This window comes from Mustela putorius, unplaced genomic scaffold, assembly GCF_011764305.1.
Source record: "Mustela putorius furo isolate JIRA1106 unplaced genomic scaffold, ASM1176430v1.1 tig00003987_pilon_pilon_pilon, whole genome shotgun sequence".
NCBI classification, from domain to species: Eukaryota; Metazoa; Chordata; class Mammalia; order Carnivora; family Mustelidae; genus Mustela; species Mustela putorius.
In genome coordinates, this window is record NW_025422126.1 from 7284718 (window position 1) to 7303318 (window position 18601).

At 37.0% G+C, this 18601-nt stretch overlaps 1 protein-coding gene across 3 annotated transcripts in view; it reads left to right on the forward strand.

Annotated features, from left to right (window-relative positions):
• ACER3 (alkaline ceramidase 3) overlaps positions 1 to 18601 on the forward strand; it is a 165927-nt gene that overhangs the window by 96769 nt on the left and 50557 nt on the right. For 2 of the 3 annotated variants that reach the window (XM_004767988.2, XM_004767987.2), the window contains exon 3: positions 1516 to 1568. The exons of the other annotated variant lie outside the window; for it this stretch is intronic. In XM_004767988.2, coding sequence (XP_004768045.1) covers positions 1516 to 1568 — 53 coding nt within the window. The remainder of the gene's footprint in view (positions 1 to 1515; positions 1569 to 18601) is intronic. 3 annotated transcript variants of the gene reach the window in all.

Consider the following 18601-nt stretch of genomic DNA (forward strand, 5'->3'; position numbering starts at 1 on the left):
TGGTTCTGGCTTAGGTCATGATATTCGGGTGATGGTCTCAAGCCTGTCCCAGACTCCACACTCACCTTGGAGTCTGCTTGAGATTCTCTCCTTCTTCCTCCTCTTCTCTGCCCCCTACTGGTGTTGCACGTGCATGCTCTCATAATTAATTAATTAATTGAAATCTTTTTTGGAAAGTAAGAGTACAAATTATTTGGTGACACCTCCGTTTACCATGTGTGTTGGGCCAACTCTTATACATCCTTAAGGCTAACTTCCATGTTTTTTTTTTCTTTGTCTTTCATAAGTGCCCTCTACTGTGCTCCCATGGTACGCTGTATATCTCTTTATCATATCTCTACCTACTGGCTTCTTCTCTGCCTGTCTCTTCCATTAGACTAGATGCTTCATTAAGGCAAATGATTGGATCTTATCTTTGTACTGTAACTGAGTTTGGCAAATAGGATTTGTTGTTTGTTGAATTTAACTTAATGTGGAACCCTTTTTGCTAGGTATAATAGGGACCGATACTTGGTTAGCTAATTTTTAAAAATTCAAAACAGAATTATTATAAAATTATGTATATACCTACCTTAAATTTTTATTTTATTAAAACATAGTTATATAATCTTTGACAATTATTTGATATATGAAGTGGTCTTGGGATCCTAATTATAGTTTTACTTAGCTTTTCTTTCATTAAAAAATAGAAGTTTTAAAAAACCCTAAAATGAAAGTTTATTTAAAATAGAGGCACTTGGGAAGAACTTGGAGAACTAAATATGGAATCTTTAGATTTTTACTATTTTTTTTCTCAATCTAACAGGTGTCTTACCCACAGTTAATTCAATAGCAGTATTTATTAGCAACTCACTTTTATTGAGTCTGTTTTAAGCATTTTAAATAGTTTTTGTAGAAACAAGAGCTCACTTTGCAGTCATATTTCTGATAACTAAATTCAGTGGCATTAACAGGTTTGGGAACAAACATAACTCTCTAGCTCTTAGTAAGTATATACAATTCAAGTATATACAATTCAACAATTCAAAAGTATACAATTCAGCTATTTGGATAAAAGTACTAGAGTAGCTAACTAGCTATAATCATCATCCTGTAATATTGAAGCTGCAAATCTTATCGTGAGAGGCAGACAGTCTCTCCTTTGCTGTCCTGTCCACCGCTCCCTTGCAGTGTAGTCAACAAACTTCTGTCTCTGTTAAAATAAAAAAAGGCTTATCTTGAGTATCAGGTAGTATATTTTACAGAAAGAATGGAAAATACTGTTTAATCCAGTGAATCCACTTAGTGGAGGGAATTTATGAGAATTTATACTATACTTGGTTTTTTTTCCCTATACCAGAATTTCATCAATTATAGAATTTACTCAGAGTCTGCTGTACTCTGCCATAGATTTTATAAATTTTGTTCTTAAAATTCAGTGCTTTGCATTGTCTTACTATCTTCTCACATAACTCTGGCCAGCCCCAAAGAATTTTATGCTAATCGTCTTTTTTTATTTGTTTGTTTTAATTTCAGTGGTAGGAATGGGATCCTGGTGCTTCCACATGACTCTGAAATATGAAATGCAGGTCAGTAATGACAAAATTAACTAAATGCTTATTTCTCTTCACCCAGAGACACTTAAGATTTGAGGAAACAGTACATTACTAGAGGGTGCTATTGAGATAAGAGACTGAAGGGGAAAAAGGGATTACATCTCTGGAGCTTTTACTTCAGGCCAGAGGATTGAAATTGACTAAGTGGAATAAAGAGGAGAGCAAATAAGTTAGTTGCCCATGGAGAAAACAAGTGAGAGCACTATAGGTTTTGACCTCCTCTGTGCAAACATATGTATAATGTTAGCACAGGATTAGGGAGTAGAGACACCTGGAGACATTTTAAAAAGACAGTTCACTAAGATAATATATTCTTTGATGCCTATTTTTCCTCGTGTCTCTTTTATGGCATCCATTTGAATGGATGGTTCCTTTAGTTAGCAAAGTTTTAGAGCTATGCAAGGATTTTTATTTACTGTGCTTACTCTCGGAGGCCATACATATCTAGTTCTCAGTCTTTTGACCTCTTTATTCCCTATTGCTAACCCAGAAGCTCATAGAAGAGCACTTTCCAGTAGAAATATAATGTGAGTATATATGTAATTTAAATTTTTTTTGGTAATCACATTGAGGAAGGCCATGTTGAAAAGAAATAGGTGAAATTAATTGTAATAATATATTTTATTTAACCCAATATATTCAAATATTATTTCAACATGTAATCAGTATAAAAATTTATTACTGAAATGTTTCATGTTTTGAAATAAGGTGTATATCTCAATTTAAATTAGGTTTATTTCCAGTGCTCAGTAGCCATATAAGGCTGGTGGCTACTAATTGGAGAGTGCTATTCCAGAGGATGTATGAATTATTAATTACAGTTATTTAAATGTATAGGAACTAATTCTTAGGAATGATTCTGATATTCAACACGTATTTATAATACATAATAAAATACCAGAGAACTGTTTAAGATTTAAGGAGACCAAAGAGACATGACAACTAAATAGAATGTGTGATTCTGGACTGGATGGTTGTGTGTGTGTGTGTGTGTGTGTGTGTGTATGTATGCTTACATTTATGGTATTATTGGGATGCTTAGAAAAACTTAAAGGAGGTCTGAGGATTATATGGTAGTAGTAAATCAGTGTTAATATCCTGATTTTGTTGGTAGTATTATGCCTATGTAGATGAATATCTTTTTTTAAAGATTTAATTCATATGCCATAAAATTAACCATTTTAAAGTATGTAAGTTAATTGTTTTAAGTACACTTAGAAAATTGTGAAGCTATCACCGTTATCTAATTACAGAACATTCATCACCCCAAAGAGAAACCTCATGCCCATTAACTCTCCCTCCTCATTACTCCTTCTACCTTGCCTCTGACAACTACTAAACTACTCCCTGTCTCTGTGGATTTGCCTGTTCTGGACATTTCATAGCAGTGGGTCATACAGTGACCTGTTAGGTCTAGCGTCTTTGACTTAGGCTGAATAATATTCCATTACATAGATATACCAATTTGGTTTATTCATTTACCAATTAATGGACTTTGGGTTGTTTCCACTCTTTGGTTTTTATGCATAATGCTTCTTTGAACATTGGTGTGCAAGTTTTTGTGTGGATATATGTTTTCTGTTATTTCAGATATATATTTATTAGAAATGGAATTGCTAGGTCACATGGTAATTCTGCATTTAACTTTTTATTTAAGTTAAAAAAAGTATTGTTTTATGTGCTTTGGTGAGTGCTGTGAAGTTTGTAAACCTGGTGATTCACAGACCTGTACCCCTGGGGATAAAAATATATGTTTATAAAAAATAAAAAATTTAAAAAAAAAGTATTGTTTTGCATTTTACCTTTTGAGGAGCTACCAGACTGTTTTTCAAAGTGGCAAATTTTTTCAAAATTCCCACCAGCAATTTTCTTGATATCCTTGCCAGGTGATTGTCCTTCTTTTAGATTATAGCCATCTTGCTGGATATGAAGTGATATCTTATTGTGGTTCTGATTTATATTTCCCTAGTGACCAGTGATGTTGAACATTTTTCATGTGCTTATTGCCCATTTGTAATCTTCATGGAAGAAATGTCTGTTCAGATCCTTCTCCCATTTTTAAATTGAGTTATTTGCCTTTTTAATCATTGAGTTGTAAGAGTACTTTATATATTTTGGGTACATAGTTTTCACTTTTCTTCCATTCTGGGCTTTTTTTTCATTTTCTTAATAACATCCTTTGAAGCAAAAAAGTTTTTTTGATTTTGTTGAAATCCATTGTTTTTTCTTAGGTTGCTTGTGTGGTTTTTTTGTTTTGTTTTAGTTAGGTTTTGGTTTTTCAGGGAGAGAGTGTGCAGGGGGAGGGAGGGAAAGAATCTTAAGTGGGCTCTGCACTAGGCTCGATCTCATGACCCTGAAATCATGACCTGAGCCAAAATCAAGAGTTAGATGCTTAACCAACTGAGCCACCCAGGCACCCCAAGTTGCTTGTGCTTTAGATATCATATGTAAGAAACCATTGCTTAATCCAAGATCATGAAGGTTTATACCTATATTTTCTTTTTTTTTTTTTTAAGATTTTATTTATTTATTCAACAGAAAGAGGGAGAGAGAGAGAACACAGGAGGGTGAGTGGCAGGCAAAGGGAGAGGGAGAAGCAGGCTTTCTGCTGAGCAGGGACACAGGACTCAATAGGAGGACCCTGGGATAATGACCTGAGCTGAAGACAGTTGCTTAACCAACTGAGCCACCCAGGCGCCCCATATATTTTCTTCTAAGACCTTTATAGTTTTAGCTCTTATATTTAGGTCTTTGGTCTTTTTTTTTTTTAATTCGAGTATAATTGGCATAAAATATTATATCAGTTTCAGGTATATAGTGATTGAACAAATCTATATATTATTCATTGTTTATCATAATAAGTGTACTCTTAATCCCCTTCATCTGTTTCACCCACTCTTCTCCCTCTGGCAACCACCAATTTGTTTTCCATATTTAAGAGTCTTTTTTTGTCTCTTTATTTCTTTGTTTTGTTTCTTAAATTCTACATTTGAGTAAAATCATGATATTTACATTTCTTTGATATATTTCACTTAACATTATACCCTCTAGATCCATCTGTGTTACTGCAAGTGGCAATGTTTCGTTCTTTTTATGACTGACATCTTATTTATCCATTCATCTGTGAATGAACACTTGGGTTGCTTCGTATCTTGGTTATTGTAAATAATGCTGCGGTAGACATAGTGGCGCATGTATCTTTTCAAATTAATGTTTTCATTTTCTTTGGGTAAATACCCAGTAGTTGAATTACTGGATCACATGGCAATTCTGTTTTAACTTTTTTGAGGAACCTCTGTACTGTTCCACAGTGGCTGTACAGTTTGCATTTCCCAACAGTGCATGACGGTTCCTTTTTCTCCACATCCTTGCCAATACCCGTTGTTCCCTGTGTTCTTAAATTTAGCCATTCCGCAGGTCTGAGGTGATACTGCATTGTGGCTTTGATTTGCATTTCTCTGATGATGAGTGATGTTGAACACTTTTTATGTTTGTTAGCCATCTGTATGTTTTCTTTGGAGAAATGTCTGTTCATATCCTATGCCCATGTTTTACTTGGAATTTTTTTGGTGTTGAGTTGTGTAAGTTCTTTATACACTTTGGATACTAACCTGTTACTAGGCATATCATTTGCAAATATCTTCTCCCATTCAATAGGTTATCTTTTAGTTTTGTTGGTTATTTCCTTTGCTATGCAGAAGCTTTTAGTTTTGATATAGTCCCAATAGTATTTTAGTTATTATTTATTTATAGTTATTTGCTTTTGTTTTCCTTGCCTTAGGAGATATATCTAGAAAAATGTTGCTGTGGCTGATACTGCTTGTGCTCTCTCTTAGGATTTTTTTGGTTTCAGGTCTCATACTTAGGTCTTTAATCCATTTTGAGTTTATTTTTGTGTATGGTATAGAAAGTGATCTAGTTTTGTTCTTTTGCATGTAGCTGTCCAGTTTTCCCAGCATCATTTGTTGAAGAGGTTGTCTTTCTGCCTTTGCATATTCTTGTCTCCTTCATCATAGATTAATCAACCAGGTAATCGTGAATTTATTTCTGGGCTGTCTATTCTGTTCCCTGATCTATGGGTCTATTTTTTTTCTTGCCAATACCATACTGTTTTTTTTTTTTAAGATTTTATTTATTATTGGACAGAGAGAGAGATCACAAGGAGGCAGAGAGGCAGGCAGAGAGAGAGGAGGAAGCAGGCTCCCCGCTGAGCAGAGAGCCCAATGCGGGGCTAGATCCCAGCACCCCGGGATCATGACCCAAGCCGAAGGCAGAGGCTTAACCCACTGAGCCACCCAGGCGCCCCCTATTTTGATTACTCTCTCTTTGTGTAGTATATCTTGAAATCTGGGATTAAGATATCTCTAGTTTTGTCCCCCACCCCAAGATTGGTTTGGCTATTCAGGGTCTTTTGTGGTTCCATACAAACTTAAGGATTATTTGTTCTAGTTCTGTGAAAAATGCTGTTGATATTTTGGTAGGGATTGCATTGAATCTATAGATCGCTATAGGTAGTATGGACTTTTTTTTTTTTTTTAAAGATTTTATTTATTTATTTGACAGAGAGAAATCACAAGTAGATGGAGAGGCAGGCAGAGAGAGAGAGAAGGAAGCAGGCTCCCTGCTGAGCAGAGAGCCCGATGCGGGACTCGATCCCAGGACCCTGAGATCATGACCTGAGCCGAAGGCAGCGGCTTAACCCACTGAGCCACCCAGGCACCCGGTAGTATGGACTTTTTAACAGTATTTGTTCTCCTGATTCTTTAATCCATTTTAAATAATTTTTTTAATGTGATATGAGGTCTGGGTTTAACTTCATTCTTCTGCATGTGGATATCCAGTTACCCCATAATCATTCATTGAAAAGAATGTTCTTTATCCATTCAGTTGTGTTGGCACCCCTGTTTATGATGGTCAAGCAATCATAAGTGTATAAATTTATTTCTTGATTCTCAGTTAAACTCTCAGTTCTGTTCCATTGACCTGTATGTCTTTACTTATGCCAGCACTAGTACCACACAGCCTTGATTACTGTAGATTTGTAGTAAGTTTTGAAATTGGGATCTGTGAGACCTCCATATTTTCCCCTTTAAATAAAAATTCTTTAGGCATTTCCATGTGAATTTTAGGATCAGCTTTTCAATATCTTCAAAAATTAGCTGGGATTTTGAAAGGGATTCCATTGAATCCATAGAGCACTTTGGAGAGTATTGCTATCTTTATTTTTTTCTTTGTATTTACTTTTATTTTGCATATGATCTACAATAAAGATTATTTTGGTAATAAAATATTTTAAAACTTAAGTTAGATGATTTTTTTGCTAACTTGTAACTTTATGAGTAGTATTGCTATCTTCAGTATTGTCTTTCAATCCATGAACCTAGGATGTCTTCCCATTTATTAAGTCTCTTGTTTCTTTCAATGATGTTTTATAGTTTGTGTGCAAATATTGACCTGTTAAATGTATTCATAAGTGTTCAGTTTTTGATGGTATTGTAAATGAAATTTTCTTAATTTCATTATTTTGATTTCTCATGCCTAATTTATAGAAATAACAATGATTTTTGCATATTGTTATTGTATCCTGCAACTTTGCTAAACTTTTTTCCCTGTAGTAGTTTTGTGTGTGTGCATATGTGGATTTGTTAGGGCTTTCTGTGTACACAATCATGTCATATGCAAGTAGGGATCATTATATGTCTTCCTTATCAATTGGATGCCTTTTACTTATTTTTCTTGCCTAGTTGCCCTAAATAGAACTTTTAGTACACTGTTGAATGGAAGTGGAGAGACCAGATATCCTTGTTTTGTTCCTGATCTTAGGAAAAAAGCTTTTAGTTTTTCACCATTAATTACATTATCAGCTGGAGTTTTGTATGGATGCCCTTTTTAAGTCTGAGGAAGTTCCCTTCTATTCCTATTTTGTTGAGTGTTTTTATCAAGAAAAGATGTTGGAATTTTCAGATATTTTTTTTTCTGAGTCTCTTGAAATAACCAGGTTGTTTTTCTCCTTTATTATATTCGTATGGTCTAGTACACTGGGTCTCATATGTTGAACCAACCTTGCATTCCTGTGATAAATTCCATTTGGTCAAGGCATGTAATCCAAGTTAGTATCTTTGTAGGAAACATGCACTAGAGTACTTAGCAGTAATAAAACTTCATGTCAGCAATTTACTCAAACAGTTCAGAGGTTAAAAAAAAAAGTTCTTTGTATTGTCTTTCAAACTTTTTTGTACCTTGAAATTGTTTCAATTATTTTTTTGATAAAAAAACAATATACGTGTTCTTTAACCCCAGCAATTACACTCCTAGGAATACCTTCTTAAAAAGTAATCAGGGGGCGCCTGGGTGGCTCAGTGGTTTAAGCCTCTGCCTTCGGCTCAGGTCATGGTCTCAGGGTCCTGGGATCGAGCCCCACATTGGGCTCTCTGCTCAGCGGGGAGCCTGCTTCCCCCTCTCTCTCTGCCTGCCTCTCTGTCTACTTGTGATCTTTGTCTATCAAATAAATAAATAAAAATCTTTAAAATAAAAAAATAAAAAAAAAGTAATCAGAAACAGGGAAAAGATGTTTTACAAGTATGTTATATAGGTGGGAGTGTTACACATAATAAAGGTTTTTAAATGATCTAAATACTTAACAAAGGGAGATTGTTAATATATACTATGATATATCTATGTGTTGAAATGTACTGTTGCCATTTAAAATAATATTTCAGGGACACCTGGCTGGCTTGTCAGTAGAGCATGTGACTCTTGATTTCAGGATCTTGAGTTCAAGCCCCACACTGGGCATAAAGCTTACTTAAAAAAATAGAATAAAATAAAGGAAGCATGATCTCTGGTACATTTAAAAAGTAAATAAATAAAATATTTTGAAGACTTTTGAAATGGGAAAACGTTATAAAGACAAAACTTTATGTACTGTGATAATTAATTTTATAAGCAATAGAGGAAAGACTAGAAGGAAGTACATTTTGCTTCACTTCTTTTCCTTTGTTACAAAGTTTGTAATCTGTGGCTCAAAATTATAATAACTCCCACCTACCCATAAAATATCCTTAAACTTGGGTGCCTGGGTGGCTCAGTGGTTAAGCCTCTGCCTTCAGCTCAGGTCATGATCTCAAGGTCCTGGGATCAAGTCCTGCATTGGGCTCTCTGCTCCGCAGGGAGCCTGCTTCCCCCTCTCTCTGCCTGCTTCTCTGCCTACTTGTGATTTCTCTCTCTCTCTCTCTGTGTGTCAAATAAATAAATAAAATCTTTTAAAAAAAAATCCTTAAAGTCCCTGCCCCTTGCTTTCTAAGCAATATTCAGTTCTTTTTTTTTTTTTTTAAGATTTTATTTATTTATTTGACAGAGAGAGATCGAAGTAGGCAGAGGGGCAGGAGGAGAGAGAGGAGGAAGCAGGCTCCCTGCTGAGCAGAGAGCCCTATGTGGGGCTTGATCCCAAGACCCTGAGATCATGACCCGAACCGAAGGCAGTTGCTTAACCCACTGAGCCACCCAGGCGCCCCCAATATTCAGTTCTGATCAAGCTCAATTATCTGTGTATTCTGTGCCTGAAATGAGTAGCTAAATATTGGTCATAGAAATTATATCCCTTTGTTAAATCTCACTTTTAAGTTATTGAACAAAAATCTCAAATAACCACTCAGTGCCATAAGATAGTACCATTACATTTCCTGACAGTTTCCATTCTCTAGAATTATTATTTCACACTTGCTGCTCTTTTTAGATTTCTTTTTATATCTTTTTTTTTTTTTTTGCCTCATATCCTCTTCTCCTCAGTGATAATGTCACCAGTATTTCACTAATAATATAAAAGTTAGTAAGACATTCCCTCATCTTTTTACCACTATCATCTTCCTCCTATTATTGTGGAAGAAATGTCCCAGCTCCTCTCAAAGACTCAAGCCTGCAGTTAGTTACATACTCCCAGTCATTTGCTCCACCAGTCTTTTTGAAAGTCACTACACTCATTCACTGCTGTCTGCTTACACGCATACTCAACTAACTCCCCTCCTTTAAAAATGACTTCTCCCTGGATGGCCATCTGGGCTGCTCTTTACACAATGGCTTTGTGGTTTTTAGAGGAGATACTGTAACTAGTCTCTGCACAGTAAGATTTCTTGCATGGCAGCGCTTCAAGCTTCTTCTTTTTTGTTTGTTTGTTTTTACGATTTTATTTATTTGAGAGAGAGAGAGAGCATGCATGCACACAGGTGCACAAGTAGTGGGAGGGGCAGAGGGAGAAGGAGAGAAGCGAGACTCTCTGCTGAGCACAGAGCTGGCTAAGGGGCTAGATCCCTCAACCCTGATATCATGACCTGAGCCAAAACCAAGAGTCAGACGTTTAAACAACTGAGCCATTCAGGTGCCCCAGCACTTCAAGCTTCTTGATGTGGAGTAGAAACTTCAGGAAGCCACTGAGCAGCTTTGTTTTCTTGTTGTTCCTGTAACCAGTGTTGGGCATCAAGATCTAGCCCTTGAATCTTCCATGCACCCTATTGTCAATGCTTTTGAGTTTCCACCAGTCATGATTAATTTTCATGTATCAGTCTGACTTGTGCCAGATGAACTTCTTGGTCCATTAAAAAGTTAATCATCTTGGGCTTTACCAAAGGTCTGAGGGCAGCCATGATGTTGAGTAGGAGATGGCCGCCACTTCTGCAGGCAGTGCTGAGGAAGAGAGGGGCTCTGGCCCATCTTTTAGTCCTGGGCTATCTTCTCTATATTCTCTCCTAGGTGATCTCATATAATGTCATGATTCTTATGCTAATGATTTCAAAACATCTGTCTTCAGTTCTAACCTCATCTTTGAGCTCTAGATTTGTACAACCAACTACATGTTTGACATACCACTTCAATGTCTAATAGAAATCTTAACCTTTAATGTGGGCAATATGTAATTCTTTATTTCTTTTTCCATACCAGTTCCTCCCCTGTGATGCCATCAACCACTCAAAATGCTAAAGCTAAAAACTAGAGTCATCCTTGATTTCTTTCTTCTCCTCATACCTCACATCATATCTGTTAGCCATTCTTCTGTTTTTTGTTGTTGTTTTTTTTTTTTTTTTAATATAACTGGAATGGGGCACCTGGGTGGCTCAGTGGGTTAAGCCTCTGTCTTTGGCTCAGGTCTTGATCTCAGGGTCCTGGGATTGAGCCCTGCATCGGGCTCTCTGCTCAGCAAGGAGCCTGCTTCCCTTCTCTCTCTGCCTACTTATAATATTGCTGTCGAATAAATAAATAAAATCTTTAAAAAATATATAACTGGAAAATGTGTTCCGTTGCATACCCTTGTGTAAGCCATCCCATCTCATTTCCTGGCTCTTCAATAGTCATCCAAGGTAGTCTTTTAAATTTTAAATCAGGTCGTATTGTTCTTCTGCTGAAAACTCTCCAATACATCTATTTGCACTTAAAATGAAATCTAAGTTTTTTACTGTGACCTAGTAGATCTGGCCCCGGTTTTGTCCTACAACTTCAGTTTTTACTCTTCCTCTGAATTTTTTGCTACATTCCAGTCACACTGGCCTGATCTCCCCCAACTAGAATGTAAACTTCTTAAGAACAGAGATCCCACTTCTCTTAAATACCCACTGTACTTTAGCGTATAGGCTAGTGCTGGCACATGGCATCTGCCCAATAAATATGTAAACAAAAGGGAGGAAGGGGGTAAGGAGGAAAGGAAGGACATTTAATTAAAGACATGAGTAAATAACTAAAGAGATGCATTAAAGTATTAAATAGTGGTTTTCCCTGGATCGTGGGATTGCAGGGCATTATATTTCTCACTTGCATTTCTATGTTTTTTAGATTTACTGAAATAAATGAAATAATTTTGTAATAAGGAAATAAATGTTTATGGTTGTTTTAAAAGAAAAGAGACTTTGAAAGACTCAAATGTGGTTTGGAGGAGTAGTAATGATAATAAGCCAATCTGAATAACCTTCATCCTAAAGCAGACTACCTTCTGTTCTTGGGGGGTGGGTATTTAATTCAGTTTTGAGTTTTATTTAGGTGGCAGATTATTATTTTCCAAACATGTTAACACCAATATGTCTCGTCCCACCTGCTTTTCTTACAGTGTGGCACTGACTCTCCTCAAGAGTTGGGGTCTTTGTTCTCCTTGCCCTTGAATCTGGGCAAGACTGTTACTATGGTAGACATAAAGTTATATGACTTCCAAGAGTGAGTCACAAAAGGCAATAGAGCTTCTTCCTCATCCTCCTGGGATGCTTACCTTTGGAACCTAGGTCTATGTTGTAAGGAAACCAGTCAGCCATGTGGAAAGGCTCATGTATGTTCCTACCACAACCTCCCCTGAAGTTCCCAGGCTGCAGCCACATCAGCTGCCCAAAATTTGAGTGTGTGATTCTTAAGATGATTCCAGCACCAGCCTTTGAGCTGTCCTAGCTGATTCTGAGTGAAGGAGAGATGAACTGCTCCCTCCGAGTTCTGCTCATAATGCATATTTTTAAAAATATTTGTACTTATTTATTAGAGAGAGAGAAAGCACAAAAGCGGGGGAACTGCAGGCAGAAGGAGAGGGAGAAGCAAACTCCTGGCTGAGCAGGGAGCCTAGTGCAGGGCTTGATCTCAGGACCCTGGGATCATGATCTGAGCCAAAGGCAGACACTTAACGACTAAGCCACCCAGGCACCAAATGCATATTAACCAGCAAAGTATATATTGATATTTTAGGCCACTGAGTTTTAAGGTTGTTTGCTATATAGTAAAAGATAACTGGAATAATTTTAAAACATATCTACTTTAATTCTGGGCATATGGCTATCTCTGATATTCCCTTATACACATATTTTCTAAGACTTAGTTAAGTTTTTAAATTTCTAGCATCATTCCTCTTGTCCATCATGTTGTTCCTAAAACAGTAACCCTGGAAGGTAGTATGTGTCTATCACATATATAAAGAAGCACCTGCATGAATGTGCTGAGACAAGGCTAGGCTAAGTATCTGAGTGAAGGAAGGGATAGGCTCCCCTACTGTGTACTGAGTAGATCATGACAGTATTTCATTTCTGAGGACTAACCTGGTTTATGTTCAAATGAGAAACACCAGAATGTTGAAAGAACTAAAACTATAGTCGTGATGCTTGAGGGGAAGGAACTGGGACTATTTTAGCTTGAAGAAGAGAAGACATGCCGCTCACTCAGCTGTACGTACCAGACTCTCTCAGTTCTATGCATTTTTCATGTTTGGCCCTACCGCACTTCCCTTTCTCCCTTGGGCAGTTCCTGTTCATCTTTCAAACTCTAAGCCAAAGTGGCAGCTCAACTAAGAGGCCTTTCACGGCCCCGGGGTTGGATATGTACTCTTCATATGTTCTTCTACAACATTCTGTGCTTGTTACTGCCCTTATCTTTTGTTTTATAAATATTATTTATATCTTTCTTCTGTATCAGCATGTGGGTTACCTAAGAGCAGGGACTCTGTCTGGTTGACCTTGGTGTATCCCATACTTATAGTGCACATAACACTACATAAATGTTTTATGAATCAGTATTTAAAGGGTTGACATGTTGAAAGAATTCGATTTATGCTTTGTGGTCCTAGTGGTGGTAAAGGTAGAGACATCTTGCTCAACGTAAGGAAGAATTTTCTGAGCTAGTAGATGGTAAGAACTTCCTTCAGAGATCTTGAGTCCTCTGTCCTTGGAAATGCCCAAGTATAAGCTAGACACACACTTTCATTAGTTCAGAAATTAGTACCTGGGCAACAGATCTGCATTGGTAAAGATGATACAGTCCTTTCCTCAAGGAATCCATGGTCTCAGAGTGAAGGTAATATGCTAGTGAATGCAGTGGTAAAGGGACCTGCAGTATGCTACGGAATTGAAGAGAAATTATATAGGGAAGGGAACTGAGAGACAGGGTTTCACGCAGGTGACTCAGATACATGTTTGAGTTGCATCTTCAAAGTTAAATAGGTATTTTCCAGGCCAACTTGAACCTACAGAGTTGAGAGTATATCTGGTATCTAGGGCACTGCAAGTAGTACCTTGTGTTGTAGCCATGGATGGAATGAGAATATGTGGTGATGATGGTGACAGTTCCAACAGTAATAATAGCTAACATTTGTTACTTTATTGACTACCTGCTCTGAGTAGGCATTGAACTAAATATTAGTAAGAGATGTGATTTGGGAAGCTACCCAGAGGCCATATCTAAGCCTCTTGGACTTTATCCCCCGTAAGCCATTAATAGATTTGGAGCAGAAATGGGACACACTTTGATTTGTATATAAACTTAATTGTTGATAAGATTGTTACCAAGATAACAGAACATTTAAATAGACCAGATGGCCTTTGATCTTGAGATCTCTGATTCTGTGCTTTATTTATCATTTACTGTAATACTACTCTATCACGTTTGGGGACAAATTATATAGATGTCTTATTTCTTCCCTCTTTGGGTCTACAAAGTTGTGCTTGCCTCTCTGGACAGAGATGATATATGACCCAATTTCCCAATGATTTGGGAGGGAAGAACCCTCAGTATTAAAGGATTTTTAAAAACAGCTTCCCCATCTTTCTAATTTAAACGTAAAATGATTGTGAATATTCCTTGAAGGCTTCTTACCTCTTTTCAGGATTAAGTTGTCTCAGCTATGTTAGGCCATTATTTTTTTATGCACAGTCATTGAAGCAAAGTACAAAATGACAGTGCTGCCACTTACTAAACCCTGGTAGACATCGAACCATTTCATCAGCCTGAACTTATCTGGTTGTAGCTGTAAAGAAATTGGAGGCCCATTTTTACTTCTGCCTAAACTGAACATAAGCAGATATTGACATTTCTGTCTTAAGAGTGATTTAGAGCTTAGATGGTATTTTCTTCAGATTTGTTATTGCTAGGTAGCTGCTTGGGCTCCAGATGAATTCTGCTACCACTTTGCTGGCTGTTTGAGCATAGATGCCACTTAATCTTGCTGAGCTTTTGTTTCCTCATCTATTTAATGGATTTACTAATACTTGTAGGAGTATTTTGAGGATCAGTTGATTGGCATATGTGTAAGTGTCATCATAGGATCTGGTAAATAAGTGTTTAATAAGTATTAGCTTCCTTCCTTTTTCTTTAACCAGTTAGAATTTCTGAAACTACTATTATTGATTGTTAAGTGATTCATTCCTTTGAGTACTATTGTGTGTGCTCTTGTGAAGAGTAATATATTTTTTTATTAACATATCATGTATTATTTGTTTCAGGGGTTCAGGTCTGTGATTCATCAATCTTACCAATTCACAGCACTCAACATAGCACATACCCTCCCCAGTGTCCATCACCCAGCCACCCCATCCCTACCAACCCCCGCTGCACTCCAGCAGCCCTCAGTTTGTTTCCTAAGACAAAGAGTCTCTTGTGGTTTGTATTCTTCTCTGGTTTCGTCTTTTTCATTTTTCCCTTCCTTCCCCTATGATCCTCTGTCTTACTTCTCAAATTCCTCATATCTGTGAGATCATAGATTGTCATTCTGATTGACTTATTTTGCTTACCATAATACCTTCTTGTTCCATCCACATCATTGAACACGGCAAGGTTTCAGGAGGTTTTTTGATGGCTGCATAATATCCATACACACACACACACACACACACACACACACACACACACACATTGAAGGGTAATATTTTAAGCTATTGCTAACTCCTTTCTCATGGATTAATGAGAAAGAGCAATGCATTTGGGAGTGGATTTGAGGAAAACATTAGAGAAGGAATAGAGACACCAGGAATGGCCTTCAAGTAAGTGGTGAAAGGTGTCAAAGAACAATTTAGAATCATAGACCTTTAATATTAGAAGAGATTTTTATTTTAAGATTTTATTTATTTATTTGAGAAAGAGAGACAGAAGGAGAACAAACATGGGGGAGAGGGAGAAACAGGCTCCCCACTGAGCAGGGGTAGGGGGTGCAACATGGGACTGGATCCCTGGACCCCAGGATCATGATCTAATCAAATCCCTAGAAGGGATTTTTAAAATGTAGTCCAATCTACAAATTTTATAAATGGAAAAACAGCTTAAGAGAGGTGAAGTAAATTGACTAGAACTTACACAGAAAGTTAGAGACAGGTTAAGGACTACATTTTTTTTTTTTTTAAGATTTTACTTATTTTAAAGATTTTATTTTATTATTTTTTTATTTATTTGACAGAGAGACACAGTGAGAAAGGGAACACAAGCAGAGAGAGGGGGAGAAGCAGGCTTCCTGCCAAGCAAAGAGCCTAATGTGGGGCTCCATCCAAGGATCCTGACATCATGACCTGTTCCAAAGGCAGACACTTAACCAACTGAACCACCCAGGCGCCCCTACATTTTGTTTTTATTTATTTGTATTTCCTTTATCTATCTTAGGAATTTGTCTTGCATTGCTGGTGGCTAAAGTATAAAAGCTTCAATTTTTTAGGAGGCTTCTCCCAGATATTTTTTTCATCTTTTCACTCATACAACTCATTGTTTTTTGCTTTCACTAACTGACATATACAGGTATTCATAATCCTGGAGAGGGTAGAGGTAAAGGCAATTTCTTAATTTCTTTAGCTATATGGAATTTTTCTTTGTGTTCTTCTGCTTTTTCTAAGTATTCTCTGCTGAGCATAAATGTTTGATATTAGAAAAAAGAAATAGCTGCTAGTAAAAAAAGAATGTATACACCCCTTCTCATAAGTAAATAAATATATTTATCCTGGAAAATAAAACCAAAGAAAAATGTGTGTGTTCACCTATCATTTTCTTTATAATACAAAACCAAAAATTGCTTAAATGCTAGGTAATTAATGTAAGCTAATTCAGACTTTATAATGTAAACAACAGATGTTCTAGTTATAAATATTACCTTCTTTCTCCTTAGCTCTCTATCTCAGTGAGTAGAACCACCTTACACTGAAAGCCTGAGCCAAAAACCCATGATTTGTCTTCAATTTCTCCTGCTTTCTCACTTTTATGGAACTGAAAGCTCAAATACATCTAGCTCTATCTATCTCTACAGCAATGAACTTAATCCATTATCTCCAATCCAAATTTCTGTAACTGTTTCCTAACTGGTGTCCCTGTCTCCCCTATCCATTTGTCATAACAAAATAGAAATACTGTTCCTACAAACAAAACTAATTGTTTTCATTCTTTGAGCAGTATTTGCTAGGCTTGGTACAAGTGTTAGAAATGAGACATGTAAAATGCAGTCTCTGCCCTCCAGAATGCATGCCACTTTTTAAACATCTTTAATACTTCCCCGAGGTTAGGCTCATGGATTTGAACCACAGGCTGTGATCTGGCCTGTGCCTACCTTTTCAGACTCCTCTTCAGTCACACACCCCACCGTCTCCCTGGAACTCTGTGCTCTTTTACCAGTCATAATTTTGCTGCTTAAGGTTTTGAAATAAGACTTCTGTATTTGTATTACCCAGATTTTAAAATCTGTGCCCTTTTAACATATGCTTAGTTCAGTTTAGTTTCTCTAAACAAACAAACAAACAAGCAGCCAACATCTGGAGTCCAGTCTTTTCTTCTGAGCTACAAGTTTGTACTTCTAGTTGCCTGATTGACATTTCAACTTGACTGTCACACAGGTACCTCAAACTCAGTATGTTGAAATTGTTCCTGTCATTTTCTGTCTTCACAGTCTCTGTAAACTGTATTGTCATCAACTGTGGTATTTAGGCAACAAACCTGGGAGTTACCCTTAGGAGTTTCTTCTCCCTCACCTTTATATAAAATCAATAACAAATCCCGGTTTAATTTACTTCCTAAATATTTCTCAAGTCTAGTCACCTCGGTCTATTCTCAATTGTGAGGCCTTAATCCAAGGAGAAACTTTGCTTGGCCTGGACTGCTGTAGCTTCCTAGGTAGCCCTCCCACAACTGTGCTTTTTCACTGCAGAACACTCTACACATACCCGATCTGGCACCATTTGTTTATTATTGTATTTGTCAGCTGAGACTGCTATACAGAAATGCTGTAGACTAGGTGGCTTAAATAGTAGACATGTGTTTTTTCATAGTTCTGGAGGCTTGAAGTCTGAGATCAGGGTGCCAGCATTGGGTCTGGTGAGAGCTGTCTTAGAGGTAGCCACTCCTTTTTTTTTTTTTTTTCCTTAAATGCCCTTTGTTTATTTTAAGTGTAGTTAACATACAGTGTTATATTAGTTTCAGGTATACAGTATGATAATTTAACAGTTCCATATATTACTCAGTGCTTATCAAGATAAGTATACTCTTAATTATTTATTTTTAACATAAGTGTACTCTAAATCCCCATCCCCTATTTCATTCATTCTCTCACCCACTTCCCCTCTGGTAAAGTTGAGTCAGTTTTTTGGTTTATCTTTTATTTTTTTTCCCTTCGTTTTCTGCGTGTTTCTTAAATTCTACATTTGAATGAAATCACGGTGTTTGTCTTTCTCTGACTGGTTCTTGCAAGTTCTCTGTTATCTCTTCTTAGAAGAACATTAATCCCATCCTGAGGACTCCTACCCTCATGACCTCATCTACTCCTAATTACCTCCCCAAAGCCCCATCTTCAGATACCACTGGATTGGGGATTAGGGTTTCAACATGTGAATTTAGGTAGGACACATTCAATCCATAATAACTATATTTTCTTATTTTTTATATTCTTGATGCTCTGGCTTCTGGAGCCTCCTTGACTAGGCAGGCATTGTCCTTTCCAGGGGTGTCCATTTCTTATATAGCAAATAACTTGCCCTGGACTGCCCCTTTCATATTCAGACTAACCAATCCAGAGCCTATCCTCTAAGCCACCTTCTTTTTCTGACTCTTACACTCCAGGAGACAGTATTCTTCTGCTCTAATCACCTCAAGTCCAGGTACCAGATAACTCAAGATAGCCCCTAGACCTTAGAGCCTGCTGAAATTACTTAAATTAGCCAATGCTAAGCCTGCTTGCCCTCTCTTACCTTGCCTTTCTCTGGGAAACCACAGTAAAGGTTGTCATCCATGCTTTCTCCTTGCTTGTTCTGCCTCCT